This window comes from Athalia rosae, chromosome 1 (genome assembly GCF_917208135.1).
Source record: "Athalia rosae chromosome 1, iyAthRosa1.1, whole genome shotgun sequence".
NCBI lineage: Eukaryota > Metazoa > Arthropoda > Insecta > Hymenoptera > Athaliidae > Athalia > Athalia rosae.
The window spans coordinates 1,677,980-1,695,601 of record NC_064026.1 but is presented as its reverse complement, the minus strand read 5'-3'; the positions used below and the strand labels follow the sequence as shown (position 1 = coordinate 1,695,601).

The 17,622-nt window shown below is 41.6% G+C and overlaps 1 protein-coding gene across 1 annotated transcript in view; it reads left to right on the top strand.

Moving 5' to 3' along the window:
• LOC105693413 (cytoplasmic polyadenylation element-binding protein 2) overlaps positions 1-17,622 on the top strand; it is a 91,228-nt gene that overhangs the window by 54,427 nt on the left and 19,179 nt on the right. The window contains exon 3 of the mRNA XM_012413313.3: positions 6,648-6,698. Within this exon, the coding sequence (XP_012268736.2) occupies positions 6,648-6,698 (51 nt within the window). The remainder of the gene's footprint in view (positions 1-6,647; positions 6,699-17,622) is intronic.

The following is a 17,622-nucleotide window of genomic DNA, read 5'->3' as shown; positions in this document are numbered from 1 at the left end:
GCCCGCCACTTTCCTTTTCTTTCTGCCTTCCCGTTCGGACTGCACTTCACGCGACGACCGTGCGCCGAAATCTTTTGAATTTTCACCTGCGCCCTCGCTCAACGGAGAGGTCTCATCTGGTCGATGAGAAGAGGAGAAAGAAAAGCGACGGCATCGAGGCGCGGAAGAATTAAGAATAAGCGGAGCCGCAAAAGAAAAAAATAATCGAAGAAAAAAGTTGAGAGAAAAAAACCAAAAAAAAAAAAAATTTCACTCCATGCCCCACGCCCATTGTGGTCATGTTGCGCGTCAATGATTCACGACATCGCGGGCGTGGCGAGATTTCTCCGCAGAAATAAACTAGGTACGGTGCAGAAATATTGTCTGCGACGAAATTCGTTCTTTTTATTTTTTTTTCTCCGTTTTTTTTTTTTTTTTCTTTACACGTGATTTTGCCAGACAGGACAGGGAAGAGTTGCGAGAAATGAAAGAAAAAAAAGAACGCACGGAGCGAAGTAAGAGCTACAAAATTGAACTTTGGATAGGAAAAGTTTGCCCTGTGACGACGGTTGTTGGGAAAGCTAAAATAGGTTCCATAATAAAGATAGTGAATTCGAGTTTATCGTCGTTCTTTCTTCTCCCACCAGTTGAAAGCGAGCCTTACTTATATTCTGCGCGATACCACTCCGGTATACAAAAGATTAGTTAATGGCGACTCTTCGGGGAAAAGTTTCGCCATCGTTAGCGTCATCATCATCATCATCATCATCATCTGCACTATGGGTACTATAACATTCGTTTCGCAACGTAGCACGCAGAACGTCCCGTATCGCGATATATTCTTATCAAAGTTACACGCTGAAAGCCAAATCCTGTTTTTTTAATTCTCGCATATTCGGAGATGCGTCCCAACCCAAAGCGGGATCTACCACGGAGTACCTATACCTGTTCACGTACGCCGTAGTCTTTTCTCGAAATTATACGTAGAAAATGAAGCGAAGAAACGTAGAAACTGTGCAGAGTTCCATTTATTCAAGGAATTAAGAGCAAAGGTCTCTTGTATCATTCGGTTGATCGCATCGCGACGATCAGTCTACCGGAGCAGAGGTCATCTTCATTATTCGTTCCCACGGTAAACCGGTAGCATAAACTATAGATAGGCGACGGTATACGCGTCTGTAGCCGATGTGTTGTAAGGCACGAAACTGGCGATGAACGGCGCGGCACTTCGGTGTACGTAAAATGGTGGTGATCTCTTTTTTGGTTCTGCGACGTTTTGCTGCAGAGGCGATGCGCTCGATTCAACCGATGGGAATCTAGGATCCATCCGAATATCGGGGCTCCAGATACCGCCTAGGATCCACCTAGATACGATCGCGCAATGAAACCGGTAGCCCGGATTATACGTGTGGTATCGCTCGGTAGCGGAACTCGTGGTTGAAAAGTGGCAACCGTGACATTGCCTCGCTCTGCAACGATCACGCGGATCTTCATATTCTCGTTCGGCTCGGTCTCCTTCGATCTCTTTTTTTCTCTCCTCCTCTCAATTTCTTCGACGCGTTTCGTTTGATTTCGCTTCGTTCGGTTTCGCTTCGTCGATCGATCGATCGGCGATCGGTACCCTACACTTGTATGGGTTAACCGATTATGTATTACATTCGCATTGACTTACACGTTTCACCTTACCCCGCGTATGTAAATACGTATTATTTATGTACCTTACCTCCACTCAACGATGTAGCGGTCATCTTCTTCCATGTACACGTGTACGTCAAGGCGATCCGATCGTTGTGTTAAGACCGGTAATAAAATTTATATGCGGTATATCGTTGAGTCGATTACCGACAATTTTTGACGATGGCTCAATCGTCGTTTCCGATCACCGCAACATTCACTCAAACAAATTATCCGTTTACGTTGAACCGTCCGGATCTTGACGCACTTGAACTGAATCAGAAATGCTCAATGATTAGCTGATTATGGGAGGCAGGCTGTAAAGTAGATGAAATTTTAGACTGGGGAAAAAAAAGTAAAAATTGTGCGTAATATGTATCAGGTTAATTAAGAACGATGAATATATTAAACGAGCGGGGAAAGAAAGTTTTCGAGTTGGTACAGATCGTGATCCGGCGGTCGATCCGTGATCCGTTTCAGGAATGTGATGATATGGAAATTGGACGACCTTTCCCAATTTGAAAAAAAAAAAAAAAGAAAAAGCGGGAATAAAAAATCTAACGGAAGAAAGAAACATCGCAACGAAGGAGAGAAGGTAGACTTGCTTTCGATTTCGTAAACTACATCGGATTAAATTAACTCGATTCATGGGCGCCTATAATCGCGATCGTCGTCGTCGTCCTTCTTCGATAATAATACAGTAGATATCGTGTATGTATATTGACGCATCACGATCTCGACCGTCATCGTAAACTATCGAGCGAAATTTCCCGTTCGAATCGGTGTTATACCAGACTCGCCTAGAAATCCGCTGTCTCTACAGACGTCGAAGGATTATCGTAAGGTTATACACACGGCGAGGCGTGATCCTGAAAATTTGCTACCTCGTCATTCAAGTTTAATAAATCTTGAACTAGAAGCTTTCTCCATTTGCCTTTACGCCGTAATTACGTGTATACTACAAATCCAGTTTAAGACATCGCGTTTAAAAAAAAAAACGAAAAGAAAATCACTCGATACGTATCAACGACGACAGTTTTGATTTCACAAACCAACGCTACGTCCGCTCATTTAGTCGCTGAGAGACGGCCTTGGGCTCGCTTATTATAAGTACATACCTATACGTGTTAAAGTGCCGAGTTAGTTACGTGCGTAGGTCATCTTACGTACGTACTACCCACACAAAGTTTCAATAGGTAACTATAGGTGTACATTAGGTATGCGTCTTTGGCCGTCTATCGGGCCCTTTCGTTCGGTAACGCAGAAATAAAAGGAGTAGAGGATTGAAAAAAAAAATGCGAACGTCGATGATTTTAAATTGATTTCCTCGGAGGGAAAATTAATAGGTCATACGACGCGCGAATGGAAGCGAATAAGGTGCGTACGTTGTAATGGAATTATTCGAGTTTGTCGCAAGTGACCGCGGAACGCGGTGTGCGCTCGTAGATAAGGCTTATCACCTTGTGAATATGACAAGCGAAGTGGCGCGTACACCTCGTATACGGCGCATAGCGCAATAACGGCTGTAATTTTATGTACTACGTATGTTTAACGGGTATGTGTACAATACGAGCGTGTACGAATATTACGTACCTATTTATTACCAAACCCGGTAGAAGAGTTGAAAAAAAAAAATTAAAAAATGAGAAAAAAAAAAAAAGAACTGGTAACCGGTAACTGCTAACCGCTAACTGTTAGCGAGTCTGAATTTAATTAGCAGTTATCTGCACAACCGACCTCGAAATGGCCGGTTGAAATCCGAGGATCTCGAGGGTCACCTGAGCGACTTGGATAAACATTATATTTTTCATTTAACTTTTATCACCTTTTATATCGTGGATATGCGATTTCGAGTGCAGCGGCGTAATAATCGTTTGCCAACTTTTATACACACGTGTAGATACAGGTGATGGGGGGGAAAGACGGTATCTTTCACCCATCTTGTAAAACGTTCGGAAATTTGATTATCTACCTCGCTGATGTATGGGCTTTTGAAATTCATTGCCGATAACGAAAAATTAACTCGAAAATGATTTTGCTCCGTGAAATTAGAAACTTTGAATTTTAGTTCGGGTTACCATTGATAATTAACTCCCTCCGAACGTGGTTTCACTTGTGTACGGAACGTTCTCTTCGTACGTTTTGCAATTAACGAAAAAATTGTGTAATTATAACCACCGCGCTCTACGAATTGTCTGTAAAAATAGTTTTTTATTTTGCGCTCGGTTCGCGCGGGAAACCTTTGAAAAAATTTATCATATCGCGATCCGCAGCCTTGAAATCAGCTGAGAGAATATTCACCTATTTATCATACATGTATTTTATAACCTAACCAGCGTGAGAAATCTTTACGTAAAGTTCATCTTATTTTATATTATGAATTTATTTATTATTTTTTCTTCTTTACTTTTCAAGCGTTCGAGCTGAATCGCGATCGCGGTGTTACGGTTGCAGGTATATTACGAGATAGAAATTTATACCGTCTGTCGAGCTACCCGATCACCTAACCGTGACGAATCTGCTTTTATTCTTTTACCTAACAACGGCTGATTAAATGAAATTCAGAAACGCTTTCACCGAATTAGTTAGAAGGAAGAAAAAATCGGAAAAAAAAAACCATTTTAATATCCACCTTATCGGTATACCTATATACCGAGATTTTAGACACGCCTGAATAACCCTCAAAAAACATGTCGTATAATTCTGATATAATCGGTCTTACGTTATCCGTAGGTACGTACGGGGACATGCCCTCCCCTGATTTTCTCCGCCCGGATAAGTTTTTTTTCTTTTTATTTTTTACCTCTTGATTAATTTACCGCAAGTGCTGTCATGGCGGAGTAATTATTACGCGTTTCAGTTGTCGCGCTAACGAAGCTGCGGTCGCAGATTTGAAATTGGCTTATTTATTGCACTTGCTTCGTTCGAGCGCACGCGGTATAATACGACCTATAGTATTTGAGTATTTATGTGTATCTACGCGCGTACCGTACGTTTGGTTACTTCGCCGCTGGAACTAGTTTATCGAATCGATAGTTTTGTTCAGGTGTTGGAAGTTTTCGAGCCGCAGCTGTAACAATACCACGTGTAATTTTACGTTCCTCATTTCTAAAATCGTACCGTTTCCGTACCACCTATACATAACGTACATTATAAATATCAATAATTGGGGTCGCCAGATTTTCACTACAATAGAAGCCCGTTTTTTATTTTATAATTCGAAGCACGCGACGTTCACGTTCGCCGACTTTTCTCGTACGCGTGTATTTTCATACCCGTTAATTTTGATTTTTTTCCCCCTCGCCGCCGCGTGCGGATGATAATACAGTATACACATACATGTACGAATTGTACGGGCGAAATCATAAAATTTATACCGACGATCTTACGTATGGAATATAAATATACATATTTAAATGGAACCCATAATGTACTTTGGACTCGGGGATAGTTTCTAAGACGAAGATAAATTGCGCCAAGAGCTCACCACCGACGCTGCGTTTCGTATGTAACATGGAAACGGGGGTGGAGGAGGTTAGAAGTGACGGAAAATCGATCGCTATCTTTATCGAACATGCTATATACCTATATTCTCTGCACTTCGCGTTATACTTTTATCCCTCGTTGATAAACATATGCCGATGAATGGAAAGTGTATCGCAGGTATATATGGCACTAATGGTTTTTTTCCATCTGATTAGAAGGCGTTTATTAAATCTGAAAAAAAAAATAAAGTGAAATTTTCATACGCTCGGTCGACCTATTCATTTTTACCTGTACATGTGTAACGCGCACGCACGAGTTTACACACCTGGTTTATTTCGCCCGTTGCGTTTCGTCCAGCTACCTAGTTTTTGCAGCAGTTGTCGTCGCGCGGTTGAATTTATTCGTACGTACGTGTATACGCGTTGCGTTATAATCTCAACGCGTACTTTAATTCTCTCCTCTCGTGTTTTAATTAACGGAACTTTCCTAATCCTCATCCTATACCGTCGGCGTCATCGCGTCGACGTCGTCCTCCTATCGCCCGAAAAAATTGCAGCGAAATTTCGAAAAATATAGTTACGTATTTGCTGTCACTGTTCGGGAAAAAAAGAAAAATGCTACGAAAAATGGAATTCCAACTTTTTCCCGAACAATTGCTCGTATGTACCTGGGTGACGAGGATAGGGGGGAAAAAAAATGAGAAAAAATTTCTTACCAGCAGAATTTGCTGCGGTAACAGTTGCATCGTTGCAGCTTGTTATAAAATTGCGCAATTTCGCACGTATGTATATGCAAATAGAATCAATGAATTTTATAACACCTATGAATGTGCTGCGAAAGCTGACGTAGTATCAGCGACGATTTTTCACGAGGTCGTATTAGTGCGTGATGAAATTATACGTACGGAGAATCGAAATGAATTTGGAACGACGAAAGGAAAAGGAGAGATATTGCGGTGAAGAGGAAATTGACGCGAATGCAAATTCTTTGACGATTCGACTATTTTGTTATTTTATCTTTCGCGATGAGGTGAAAATGCAGAGCACGTTTTCCGTATCCGAAAAAAATATAGTCGCGTGTTATAATTTTAATCTACAATCGAATCTCGCGGGCGCAGGAGATGGAATTTTAAATATTCGATAAATCTCCGAATATTCGATCACATTGTCTGTGCAACACGAATGCTCGTCTAACAATTTTTTTAAAGTTCGAAATTCTTTCGAATATTCAAAACAGCATTTGTGCAATTTCGTCACACGTACGAATCAACGTGGGCGAATGGACGTTGCGGTAATACATCGCCATAAATTTTAATCTCGCAGGTGTAGAATTTAAGAATCAACAGTTTTATTATCCACACTCTGCAGTTATTGCAAAATTTATATCCAATCGCGCATCGCGATTCAAATTAGTTCTCAACTTTTACGATACGTCTGTTCGCAAAGATCATCGTGAAAAACGATTCTAACAAATGAAGCTAATTTTTCTTTTTTCTCCGTTTGTTTCAGGATTCATAAACTGCAACGCGAACACCCTACAGTCTCTTGCGCAGTTGCACGGTGAGTTCAAGTTCCTCAGCTGAAATATATTCTAATTATATATGCGACACAAGTTCACGCGTATATATGAGTGTAAAATGGCGTGAATATTTTCGGTGGTCAGATATAATATGTGACCTGATTCGTCGAGAACATATTTATAACGCGAGATTTACAAATTCTGCGTTATGATATTGTAATAAGTATATGTATACGCGTTGAGAAGGAAACACGAAACGTAAGATTAAAGATCCATTCATTCATCATATACTCGTATGATTGATAACGGCAACGCTCTTACTGCACTCTCGTTCCTCCGCACTGGCTTCTCTCGATCGCATTAGAAAAGCAGCAATTCAGTCCACGTTTTTATTTCCCCTCCTTTTTCTTTTTTTCACCACATATACTTATTTATGATCTTTAATCGTAAAATATAACATAAAAATTCACTACAAAATATACAATTCATACGTCGACCTTGATTCGGAAATATATTTCGTATATCGCGCATAATTATATTACGTTCATTTGAAGAGGAAAAAATTAATCAGGTCATCGAGCATTTTCGACACGTTTTATCATTCATGCTCCAGTTTATTACGCACATTGTATACGTATATGTTAATTATTATCAATGTTTAATATTTTATTTTTTTTATTCTGCGAATTCTAAGGTCGCACGATTAGAAACACGATGCCTCCACGATTGCCAAACAATTTTTCTTTTATTCTCTCTCTTTCTCTCTTTTTTTTTATTTCTCTCTCTCTCTAAAAACGACGATCGTAACCATTGAAGAATTTATAATCGTTTTCGCTGCACATCGTGCGGATCGCCGCGGTTTTTATTTCAATCAAAAAAAGAAAAGAAAAAAAAAAACAACAACAACAATTGACAGTATATTATAGTAGTACAAATAATACAGCTTCGACCGCTTTCACTTGCATTGCACGCGTGTATGCCGTGCATCACAAGTATTTGTGTAGATATTAAACAAACGTTTAACTGCCCTCAAAGCTTCGGTAGGCACGAATGACGCATATTATTATTAACTTTGAAGCTAATACACACACACACACACACACACCTGTACCTTTATATATATACATATATATATTTTCATATACCTAGTTGCGAAGAATATAATGTACGGATCTCTCCGCTGCTTTCTGTCGTTAAAACTTATACCATATACCTCCGTACGGTATCCATGTTCTGCTGTATGTACATAAATATAATACATTACAGCTGTATTATCATCTTGAAAATTTTTGTACTTATACTACATACATACAATATGCACATTATTATACAAATATGTGTCCCTATTCCGTATATCGAACACAAAGTGCCTGTAGCACAAGATTTCGCGGATTCCGAAATATTCCATTCGTAATTCTCTCTCTTTATCTATTTTTATTTATTCTTTTCATTATTGTTATTTAGATTTATTTTTGTTGAGGTTTTTTTTATTTTTTTTTTTATTGTTTTTAATATTTTCAAGCGTTACAGTATCACAGACTACGGACTTTGATGTTGACCTTATACTGTTGCAATTTTCACACACATACGTGTACATACCTATATACGTGTACAAACGCCTCGCGCGAAAATAAATGAAAAAGAAGAAAATGAAGAAAATTGTCAAGGAAATAGTAAGATTTACGTACATATTTACTGTTTATTGCTCTGTACATGCGTTTATCTAAACATTGTGTTAAAACAACGTGTTCGTTCGGCAATTTGCATATCGATCAATGACGAGACAAAGGCCGAATTGTTATCTCTATTGTCGTACGACGATGATTAGAGAGATGTATAGGATTCGTTATGCATGTACATGGGACGTACGCATATACCCGATTAATTAATCGTCACGTAAAAATAATTGTTTTCACTATTTGTGTCACGTAATAAAAGATACGTTGCACTATAAACGCGTCTGTACCTAGTGTGAAAACGTGTCGTAGCATACACGGTACGTGTCCGTATCTGTGAAATTCCATTTGGACGTATAGTATGAGTTCGAAGCTTCACTTTCGTCATTCGTATCGCAGAATTTCGCATTACGTAATCGTGTGACGAATAATGGTCTTCTTTTAAATATACGCGAGTACAGGTAGACAGATGTACGCGTTACGATGCGTCCTGATTCACATTTATTGAAAATGAAACCAAAAGAAAAAAAAAAGAAAAAAAATGTTTCAATTGAAAATGAGACGGGCGAATAATTTTATAATTGTGCAGCGCGAAAGGGAATCTGGGGAAAAACGAGGGAAATAAAAGAAATTTCAGAGCATAGTTTATATGAAATAGCAGAGTTGGGGTAAACTCAACTTGCGATAATTAATAACAGAGTCCCGTAGATATGTCACTAGGGAAATCTAGAGAAATACCAGCTACTTTGCCTTCTCTTGATTGTTTTTTTTTTTTGTTTTTTTTATTCTCAGACTCTGGAACGAAAAATGAAAATGAAATTGCGCGGACTGCGTTATTCTACCGTTTTGAAAATTGTTCTTTTTCTTCGAGGTGAATTTGTTCAGGCATCGCATAGGAGGTTGAATCATGAGATGAAAATTAGGTAGGACGAATGCCAACTTTTCATTTTATACAGCCGAGCGCTACAGACTAATTGAATTTTCATGTACAGTTACAACTCTATTCGTATAATACACATCATCGTTGCAAAATTAGAGTTTGAAAATATTTTATTTATGAAGACGATGATTTATCGGAGAGAATAGATGCGTATGTGCATATATAGAGTTGTAATTCATCACCGCTCCGGTACCTATAATAAGTCCTGAGCTGCTCTTTCTCTTTCTCCTTCTCCCTCTTTTTCTTTTTTTTTTTTTTTTTTCTGCTCTTTACCTGTACATTAAATCCACGATATATTTGGCGTCGGTAATTAATTATAGCTACTTCCATTTAAAATAATTAATACGCATAATTTTTTTTTGTTTTTTTTTTTCCTGCATTCGCACACGCTTATCGTTCTGCCCGTAGTATATACGTCCTGCCGAAGTTATAAATCCTGTTCAATTAAAATTGACGTATAAATTTAACGAAAAATATCCAAGGAAATAATTAGCATTTTGCGTCGTAATTAATACCAATTTGTATCAACTTCGGATCCCCTGCAGCAATAAATAAACAAAAATTCGACATTTTCATACGTTAAAAAATCACTGGCGCCACCGCAGCCGAATTTGGGGTATTTTTTTTCTTCTTCTCTCTCTTTCTCTGCGAATACCGTTCTTTTTTTTTGAACGCGTTAAAAGATCCTAGCGATATCACGGTTCGGCCTCCCTTCCTGCTTACTTTGGTAGACGTGAAGAGCTTATAATAATACCGAACTCGGTTTCTCTCGACGCTCTCCCCGGGCGGCTTCTTCTCTACGCGGAACCTGCATACAACGCGGTTCGCGTCGTTCGAGTGAAATGAAACTTTTTTCCGGAATCTCAACGATTGAAATTGGTTCGAATCCCTTCCGACCAACGCAAATATCCGTATATAGATCGATATCGATCGAACTCGCGCGGCTCTTCCGCGGTTCTCCGACGCTATAGCTGTGTAATATATATATCCTGGCCCTTGACCTCTCGGTATTATATTCGATATCCAATACCCCCGTATACCTTTGTACGTTATACGTATGTACCATAACCGTATAGGTATATTTATATGTAAACGTGCGCAGCGTACACGTAGGTGTACAATTTTCGGCTTTTTGTCTCCCGAATAAGTCGGTATTCAACGAAGCGACGTCTCCGTCGTCGCACGTCGTCGTCGTCACGTTGCCTTTCACGATCGCTGCTTTTCACCTTTTGCGACGGCCGACGGGTATATATAGATTTTCAAAAGACGTCGCGACGAATCTCTTCCCCCCCTCTACGGTACGACCCCCGTCCCCCCTGCCCCCCGACTCCTTTATCATTGTGATCGTGACGTCGTTACGCGACGTGATTAATGTATTGCGTGGCGATATACGTAAGCGCAGAATTCGACGTCGAGATTGCCCACTTGCACCGGCTATTGTCGAGTTTTATTTATCGTATCCCCGGTGATTTTCAGTTCATCTTTTCATCGCGTTGTGTATATTAATACGATACCGTTTTCTCGCGACACCTGGATCTGCCGGAATTTCGCTGTTCGTATATTGCTCGGAGAGTATTCGATGAATAATATTCGAGTAAACTAGACTGACAATAACTGGTCAACTAATAGGTGGTGGAGGTTCGGGTGTTAATTATATGCGTACTTTTGGGTCGATAACCTCTTACTTGATACGCGGTTTCGGCAGCCCGTGTAATGTGTGTATACACACATATGTCTGTATTCACCGTACGCGTCAAACTTGAAAAAGATGATGTATAAAGTTCCCGAGAATCGTACAAAATTGAACGTTATTTTACAAAATTTTTAGTTTCAGTTTTCGATCTGACATTTCAATTTTTCAGAGTAGATTAACGTCGTACAATTATATATATAGAGAAAATAATAATTGACTTCGTGACGATTATTCAATTTTTATACATACGCCCGCGTTACACGCTTGAAATTCGATAGGGCGTTTCATTTCCAGTCCAAAGATTCATCAGTTTTCATCCGTTAATTGATTATTTAATTTACTTCTTTTTCCGAAGTGGGGGAATTAGAAACCGGTTTTATTGATGTGATAAAAATTATTTTAAAAGTCCGCTACGCAGTGATTCTACGCGAGCAACCTATGCAGTTTCAAAGTTGCGATTTTATCGGTGATGATCGTCCGTCGAATAATTATGGATTGTTTCACATATTCAATGACATTCGGTCCTGCAGTCATATAAATAGACGAAAGAACAATTACCCGTTTAAAGAAATTCATGCCACTCGATCGTTATAATTCAATGTTGTATCTGCACGCGGCTGTCGAAGGTTGTGAAAAAATTTTCAAGGCTGTCTGTCGACGTGCATGATATTATTTAGCGCGGTAATCTCTATGAGGGAATTAGAAAACGAAACAGGAAAAAAATGCTCGATTCGAGCGCGCAATGGTCGCAGCAGATCTCATTTTTCCCGTAACTGACTCGCGGAGCCCAGTAGCTGGCGTGAAAAAACGACGGTCATCTACCCGTCCGTTGACCGTATTCAACGATAGTTACATTTTAAACGTAGTCCCTGAAACCGAATTTTCGATCGTCGGAGTCGTTTTCCCGTGCTGTTGTAGATCGTCGTTGACGTCGTGTAACGCGTATAATATCACGAGAATGTCAAGTTGGTCAATGTCAGGAATATATATATACATGTACCTTCGCGCATACAATAGAGCTGTACTCCAATGTACGAGTAGACTAAGTTTTACCTATGGAAATGCAAGCCTTATATCGCGAATGTTGTTAACGCCACGCGTATACGTACGTACGTAGAACATATAGACGTCGTGTGAGGTCTTTTTACTACGTATATCTAATTAATTTCACATTTACAAACCGCGCGTCCACCGGTGGGAGGGGAGAATGATATATATTTTTTTTTTTTTTTTGTTTTCTCATATATATTCGCGGTGTTTGTTTTACCTCGTTTTGTTCAATTTTTATTTCATTACAGCGTCGCAACCACAGCTGCGCGCTGGAAATATTCAGGAATACAGACAGCGCCGAGTACGGACAATTAATTATACATATACGCGTGTATACCTCATAAAGCGCGCGTGTGTATATACGGATTACTTTCTCAAAGTCAACTTATAATTGCCTGATTAGTGTCCATTTTAAATAAGCACCGACATCATTCCTAGCGTTACACGTGTACCGTAAGCTCGATAGAGGTACACAGTCATTCGATAACAACAATGATAATGGAATAATAATGACGTTAATAATAATCATTTGGTATATTGTCACCGCGTGAAAGTTTAATAATTTCAAGAGATAAACGTACATATACTACTACCAGCGTTATTGTTGTTTTCTAATATTTTTTTCCACTGTATGTTAATTATTCATTTGTTGGTTGAAAATAATTTCGAGGTGATCGTCGCCGATTTTCGAACGCGACTTTTACATATTTTAACCACGTTGTGTATATACGTACAATCGAAACTTCTTCCCATTCGCAATCCTGTTGGATACGTGATATAAATTAGCGTAGGTAGGTAGGTAGGTAGGTAGGTAGGTACGTGTCATTCGCGCGTGCAGAGTCGTATTTTATGCGAATCCGTCTATACTTGGCGCTGTTACACCGAAAATTCAAAAATACACCGACGAATATATATCTCTTTACACGTATACTGTACGTACACGTAACACAGAGGATACACAAAGAACACACTGCACGTGGTCGGTCTTTCGTTACTCGATTTAGTTCGAGCGGTCGTTCGCGCGTTCCTAATTCTACATGCCAACGTGATGCTGATTCTCACACCGATGCAGCCGACTCTGTTTTCCTTCGCTTAATATTTCATAAGTACGTAATCGGCTAAAGGTCGGATCAGGATTAAGAAATACACGTGCAATGTATAGCGTCTGAATAACTTTAATCACGATTGACTCGATTCTCGTCACTTCTTACCTCCTTTGTTTTTTTTTTTGTATTCCGTTTCTCTTCTTTACGCGGTTGCATTCGATCGACGAACGACTTCTGCATGACGATACGCGGCGCGCGATCGGTAGCCCGTTTATATTATAAAGTGTGGGTGTGGCGGAGGGTAGGTGCGTTCGGTGCAACGCGAATATACGTTCAAAGCCGATACGGTGGCTCTCGCGATATTCCTCTCGTTAATACGGGTCAACCGCATTCTTACCGTGTAGGTATCACGTGTGTATCCGTATTGTAAACCGTGCGAATCGACGTGCGTGCGGATACGTGTGCGCGGAGCTCGATCCGCGGGAGTTTTCCAATCCTTAATCCTCGCGTCTCGTCCGGGGGGGAACGGAGATCCTTGAGGAGCCGTAGAATATCCGGTTTTAAGTTTCCAGGACGCCATTTGTACCTACCGATGCGCCTGCTGTACTTTGAGCTCGTATATGCGCTGGTATTGTATATGCTCTCGCGTACATGTGTGTGTGTGTGCGTATACGTACATATATATACCGTACCGTCACGCGGCGATCCGATGGTCTAAAAATAAGCGAGTTTGACTCGACTCGAGGATGCGCCAACGCTAGTTGCGGCTTATGTAACTACCTCGTATCTACGTACACCTACCTCCGTTGTTAGGAGTGATTCGATTATTTGTACAACTAAAAGGTTCGTCTGAAAAATCGAGTCGCGTTGATGAATCGTTCGTTTCCGATACCCATCGATAAGAATTCGAATTTCATCGTATATATTATAAATACGGAGTGGCGCTCGCATGTTCTCGTTTCCTTTCGATTTCGCCCGATTTTTTTCCGTTCTCCGATTCAAATTTACTCACGGCGGAATCGACGATGCGCTTGTAACGGTAATGCGGGGCAATAGCTCGGGTTACGCTTATACGGGGAGTTGCCATTTGAAACGCGGGAGGTGAAGGATAGTCGCTCGTAGGTATCCGTTGGCAACGATATTCGTTTTACGGCATCGTAAAATCATGGAAAAGTAACTTAGTAGTGAAAATTTGCCGCCGCGTTCGCTGTACTGCGATACCCCGCGGTACACCCGTCTGTAGTTTTCGATCCGTCGTTGTATGACGTACGCGCGATTTATGCACGGCTCATTTGCGGATGGAACAGGTCGCGCGGTCCGCCTATATGCGCGAGTTTTAGGCATTCCGCTGTACGTCTCTCGTACTCACGGGATCTGTGGTATTAATAGAAACGGCCAACTACAATACACATCAGCTGCGCTTGAGATTCTTTCGAGTTCTTACCGCCTATTTAGCCAAAGTTTCTTTCGAACAGTCGACGAATTCTCCGACCGGCGATATTTATCGTCAGTTCGGAGTCTCCGATCTGGAAGACTATCGGTTCGAGGAACGTTGTTTCCTCGTCCTCGTGAATTTATAGTCACAAATGCCATCAACGATCCTCGTAATCGTCTTTACGACTGCGGGGAATTGACGCGCTGAATTAATCCCGCGCGAGACACTCGAATTATCCGTACGGTTATGACGTGGAAATTTATTGTCGGGTGAAAAGTAATCACGTTGCCGCTGCCGTCGACTAACGCTACGAGATCGGGGGGGGGGGTTGAGGGGAACGCGGTGGATATGTGTGCCGCGGGCGAAGGCGGCCGCCGGATCAACCGCCAGGTAGAAAGTGACACCAATGAATACCGTATCCCGATTTAATGTCATATACGTTAGTTGTGTAGTATACACGCGATATGCGACGAGATTCAGAAGACGCGCGACGTACCTACCGTACACACCTCCGCGCAATTTTTTTCCGCAAAAATACTTGACATTTCTCCGCTTCACCCTTTTTTCGAAAGCTCAACGCCGGCCGCTTTTATATCGCCGACGCACGCCACACAAATCATCATTTTTCTACGAGATATTAATTTTCAATTTTTAACGACCGACGTTCGTCGCCAGTTTGTAAGGTAGGTAGGTAGGTAGGTAGGTAGGTAGGAGGGTGCGCCGATTCTCAGCTATGATTTTAATTACTCGGTTAATTAATTAATCAATCAATTAATTGGGTAATCGATGGATTTGCCGCGGTGGTGCGGTTACAGTGGTTAATGTCGTGCGATCAACGACGGATGGAAGGATGAAAAATAATTAGAAAATTACGAACATGTCGCGCGAGCGATGAGGATGAAAAAGAAGCTGCTGCTGGTGCTGCTGCTGCGCTCGACTCTTGCGGTGTATACTTTGGGAATTTGACGTTTATTAATAATTATTATCGGGAAACTTGTAATTAAAATATTAACGTGATTATCTCAGGTTCCGTACATAAGGTTTCGTACATACGTATACGTACATAAATGCTCGGTATACCTGCGATGTATATTTTGCCTCTCGTCGCACACGTTTCCCGTTTCTCGTTTCTCGTTTCTCGTTTCTCGTTTCTCGTTTCCCGTTTCTTGTTTCTCCTTTCGCATTTCCTGCTTATGCCGCCTGCACCGCCGTCGGTGATGCCGTTGACGGTGCCGGCGGCTTAGGCGTTGCGTAAATTATGAAAAAATTCGTAATTATGTACTTATTACGCGGCAAGCATAGAAACCGCGGTGGATGGTGGTGCGAATTTAACGAACGCTCGCTCGCTCGTTCGCTCGCTCACCCGTCTCAAGGGGCGCGCCCCTTTCTCGAGTGCGCGTATTTCAGATGTGAAAATTACTGAAATTGCCGTGTTAAAAAATTTCCACGAAATACAGTATTTAAACCCGTTCAAAGCATCCGCCCTTTTTCTCAGCTCCTCCTCCTCATCCTCCACCTCCTCTTCCTCCTTTTCTTATTCCTCCTCCTGCCCGCTCTTTCTCCTCTATTCTCTTTATTTTATTTACACCTAATTTCATTCCTTTTATTCCCCGCAATCCCACCTCTCCGTTCACCCTTTATTACATCATCCCTTTTTATCCGCCCGGAGGTCGAGTGCCGAACGGGCTCGGAGGTCAAGAGGTCAAAAGGTTAACTTCTGTAAACTCCGCGAGAGGGTAATGTGGGTCACAAAATCTACTCGAATTAAACATCGCCCGATTTACCGCGAACAGTCGGAGCGCCTTTTTTTTTTATTTTTTGCTCCCGCCAGTCGGTGAGAAATTAATAACGCGCGCTTACACGTTTAATTGCATCGCGCCGGGGATTCAACGCGAATTGTAACGCAATTGAGTTTTCCGAAAAGCCGGTGAGTTTCGCGTGTACGCGCGAGGAGGTTTCGAGCTTGCGGCTCCGTATAAGTTCAACCGGCTCCGCTGTACTCAACTTCTAGCTACCGGCGTTCGTCAACGAGTCACGTACGAGGAAGCACTCGAGACGTCTCCGTTTCTCACGTACCTCACGCGTCTCTCGAGATGCAATTAATCCGCTAATTTCCCGCCGCCGCTGGTTGACGACGATGACGGCCGCGGTGATATATGTATATTCAGACTTGCCCAATACGCGAACTCGTGTTGTCCGTATTTTCTATAGCGTTGCTACGAGTACGTTGCGGAAAAAATTTTCCATTATTCCGAGGACCTCTTTCGATGCGCGTTCGCCTCTTTGACGACCGTATGAAAATATTTGGTGAAAATTTATTCTACGTAGCCCGGCGGTTGATTTACATGAAATTTTCATCGCTGGACGCCGCATGCTCGTTATTTCCCGCAACTCCACGTACCTCGGGTCTAGGTACGTACGTATAAGCGTACCGCGTCGAAAGATATCCTCTTATGATATTCCACACGCCATGCTCCAGGACTTTGCGCACCTTAGGGGTGTTAGCTATTTACGCTTTATCCGTGCTGCGATATCTGGTATTGGTAGGCACCTACGTACATACGTGTGTGTGCGAACTTCACTCCGCACCTGAACACGCGAGGTCGGTATCGTTCCGCCGTTGCACCGAGTCGTGTGCACGTGGGGACTCGGACTGTGTCCTACGTACACCTATGTACCACGTGTGTATATATATGTACCACATAGCTAACTCTTCTTAGACTGCACAGAAGCGCAGGGGGTCGTTTATCAAGATCAACGTTTCATGTCTTTCGGAGCCCTGCTTAGTTCTGCGGAACGGTACCGCACATCGCAAAAAGTTTTATCTTTCTTATATAATGTATATATATAAAAAATTTCCCGATACTTTTCCTCCAAGCTGCTACACCTTAATATATCATCGCGTTACGGGTATAAAATTAAAACCATGGTCTTCCGTATTCTCTACTCCGCGCGGTTTTACCCCGTCACGGTCCCCGATACTTTTTTCATTTATTTATTTCCTACATTTTTCGCGAAGCGAAGATCGAAAACTAGGTATTTTTTGCCAGAGGCGTCGTTGACGGGGGGGGGGGGGGGGGAGGGGATCGTGTGAAATTGGGTTAGATTTCGGTCGATCCTTCGGG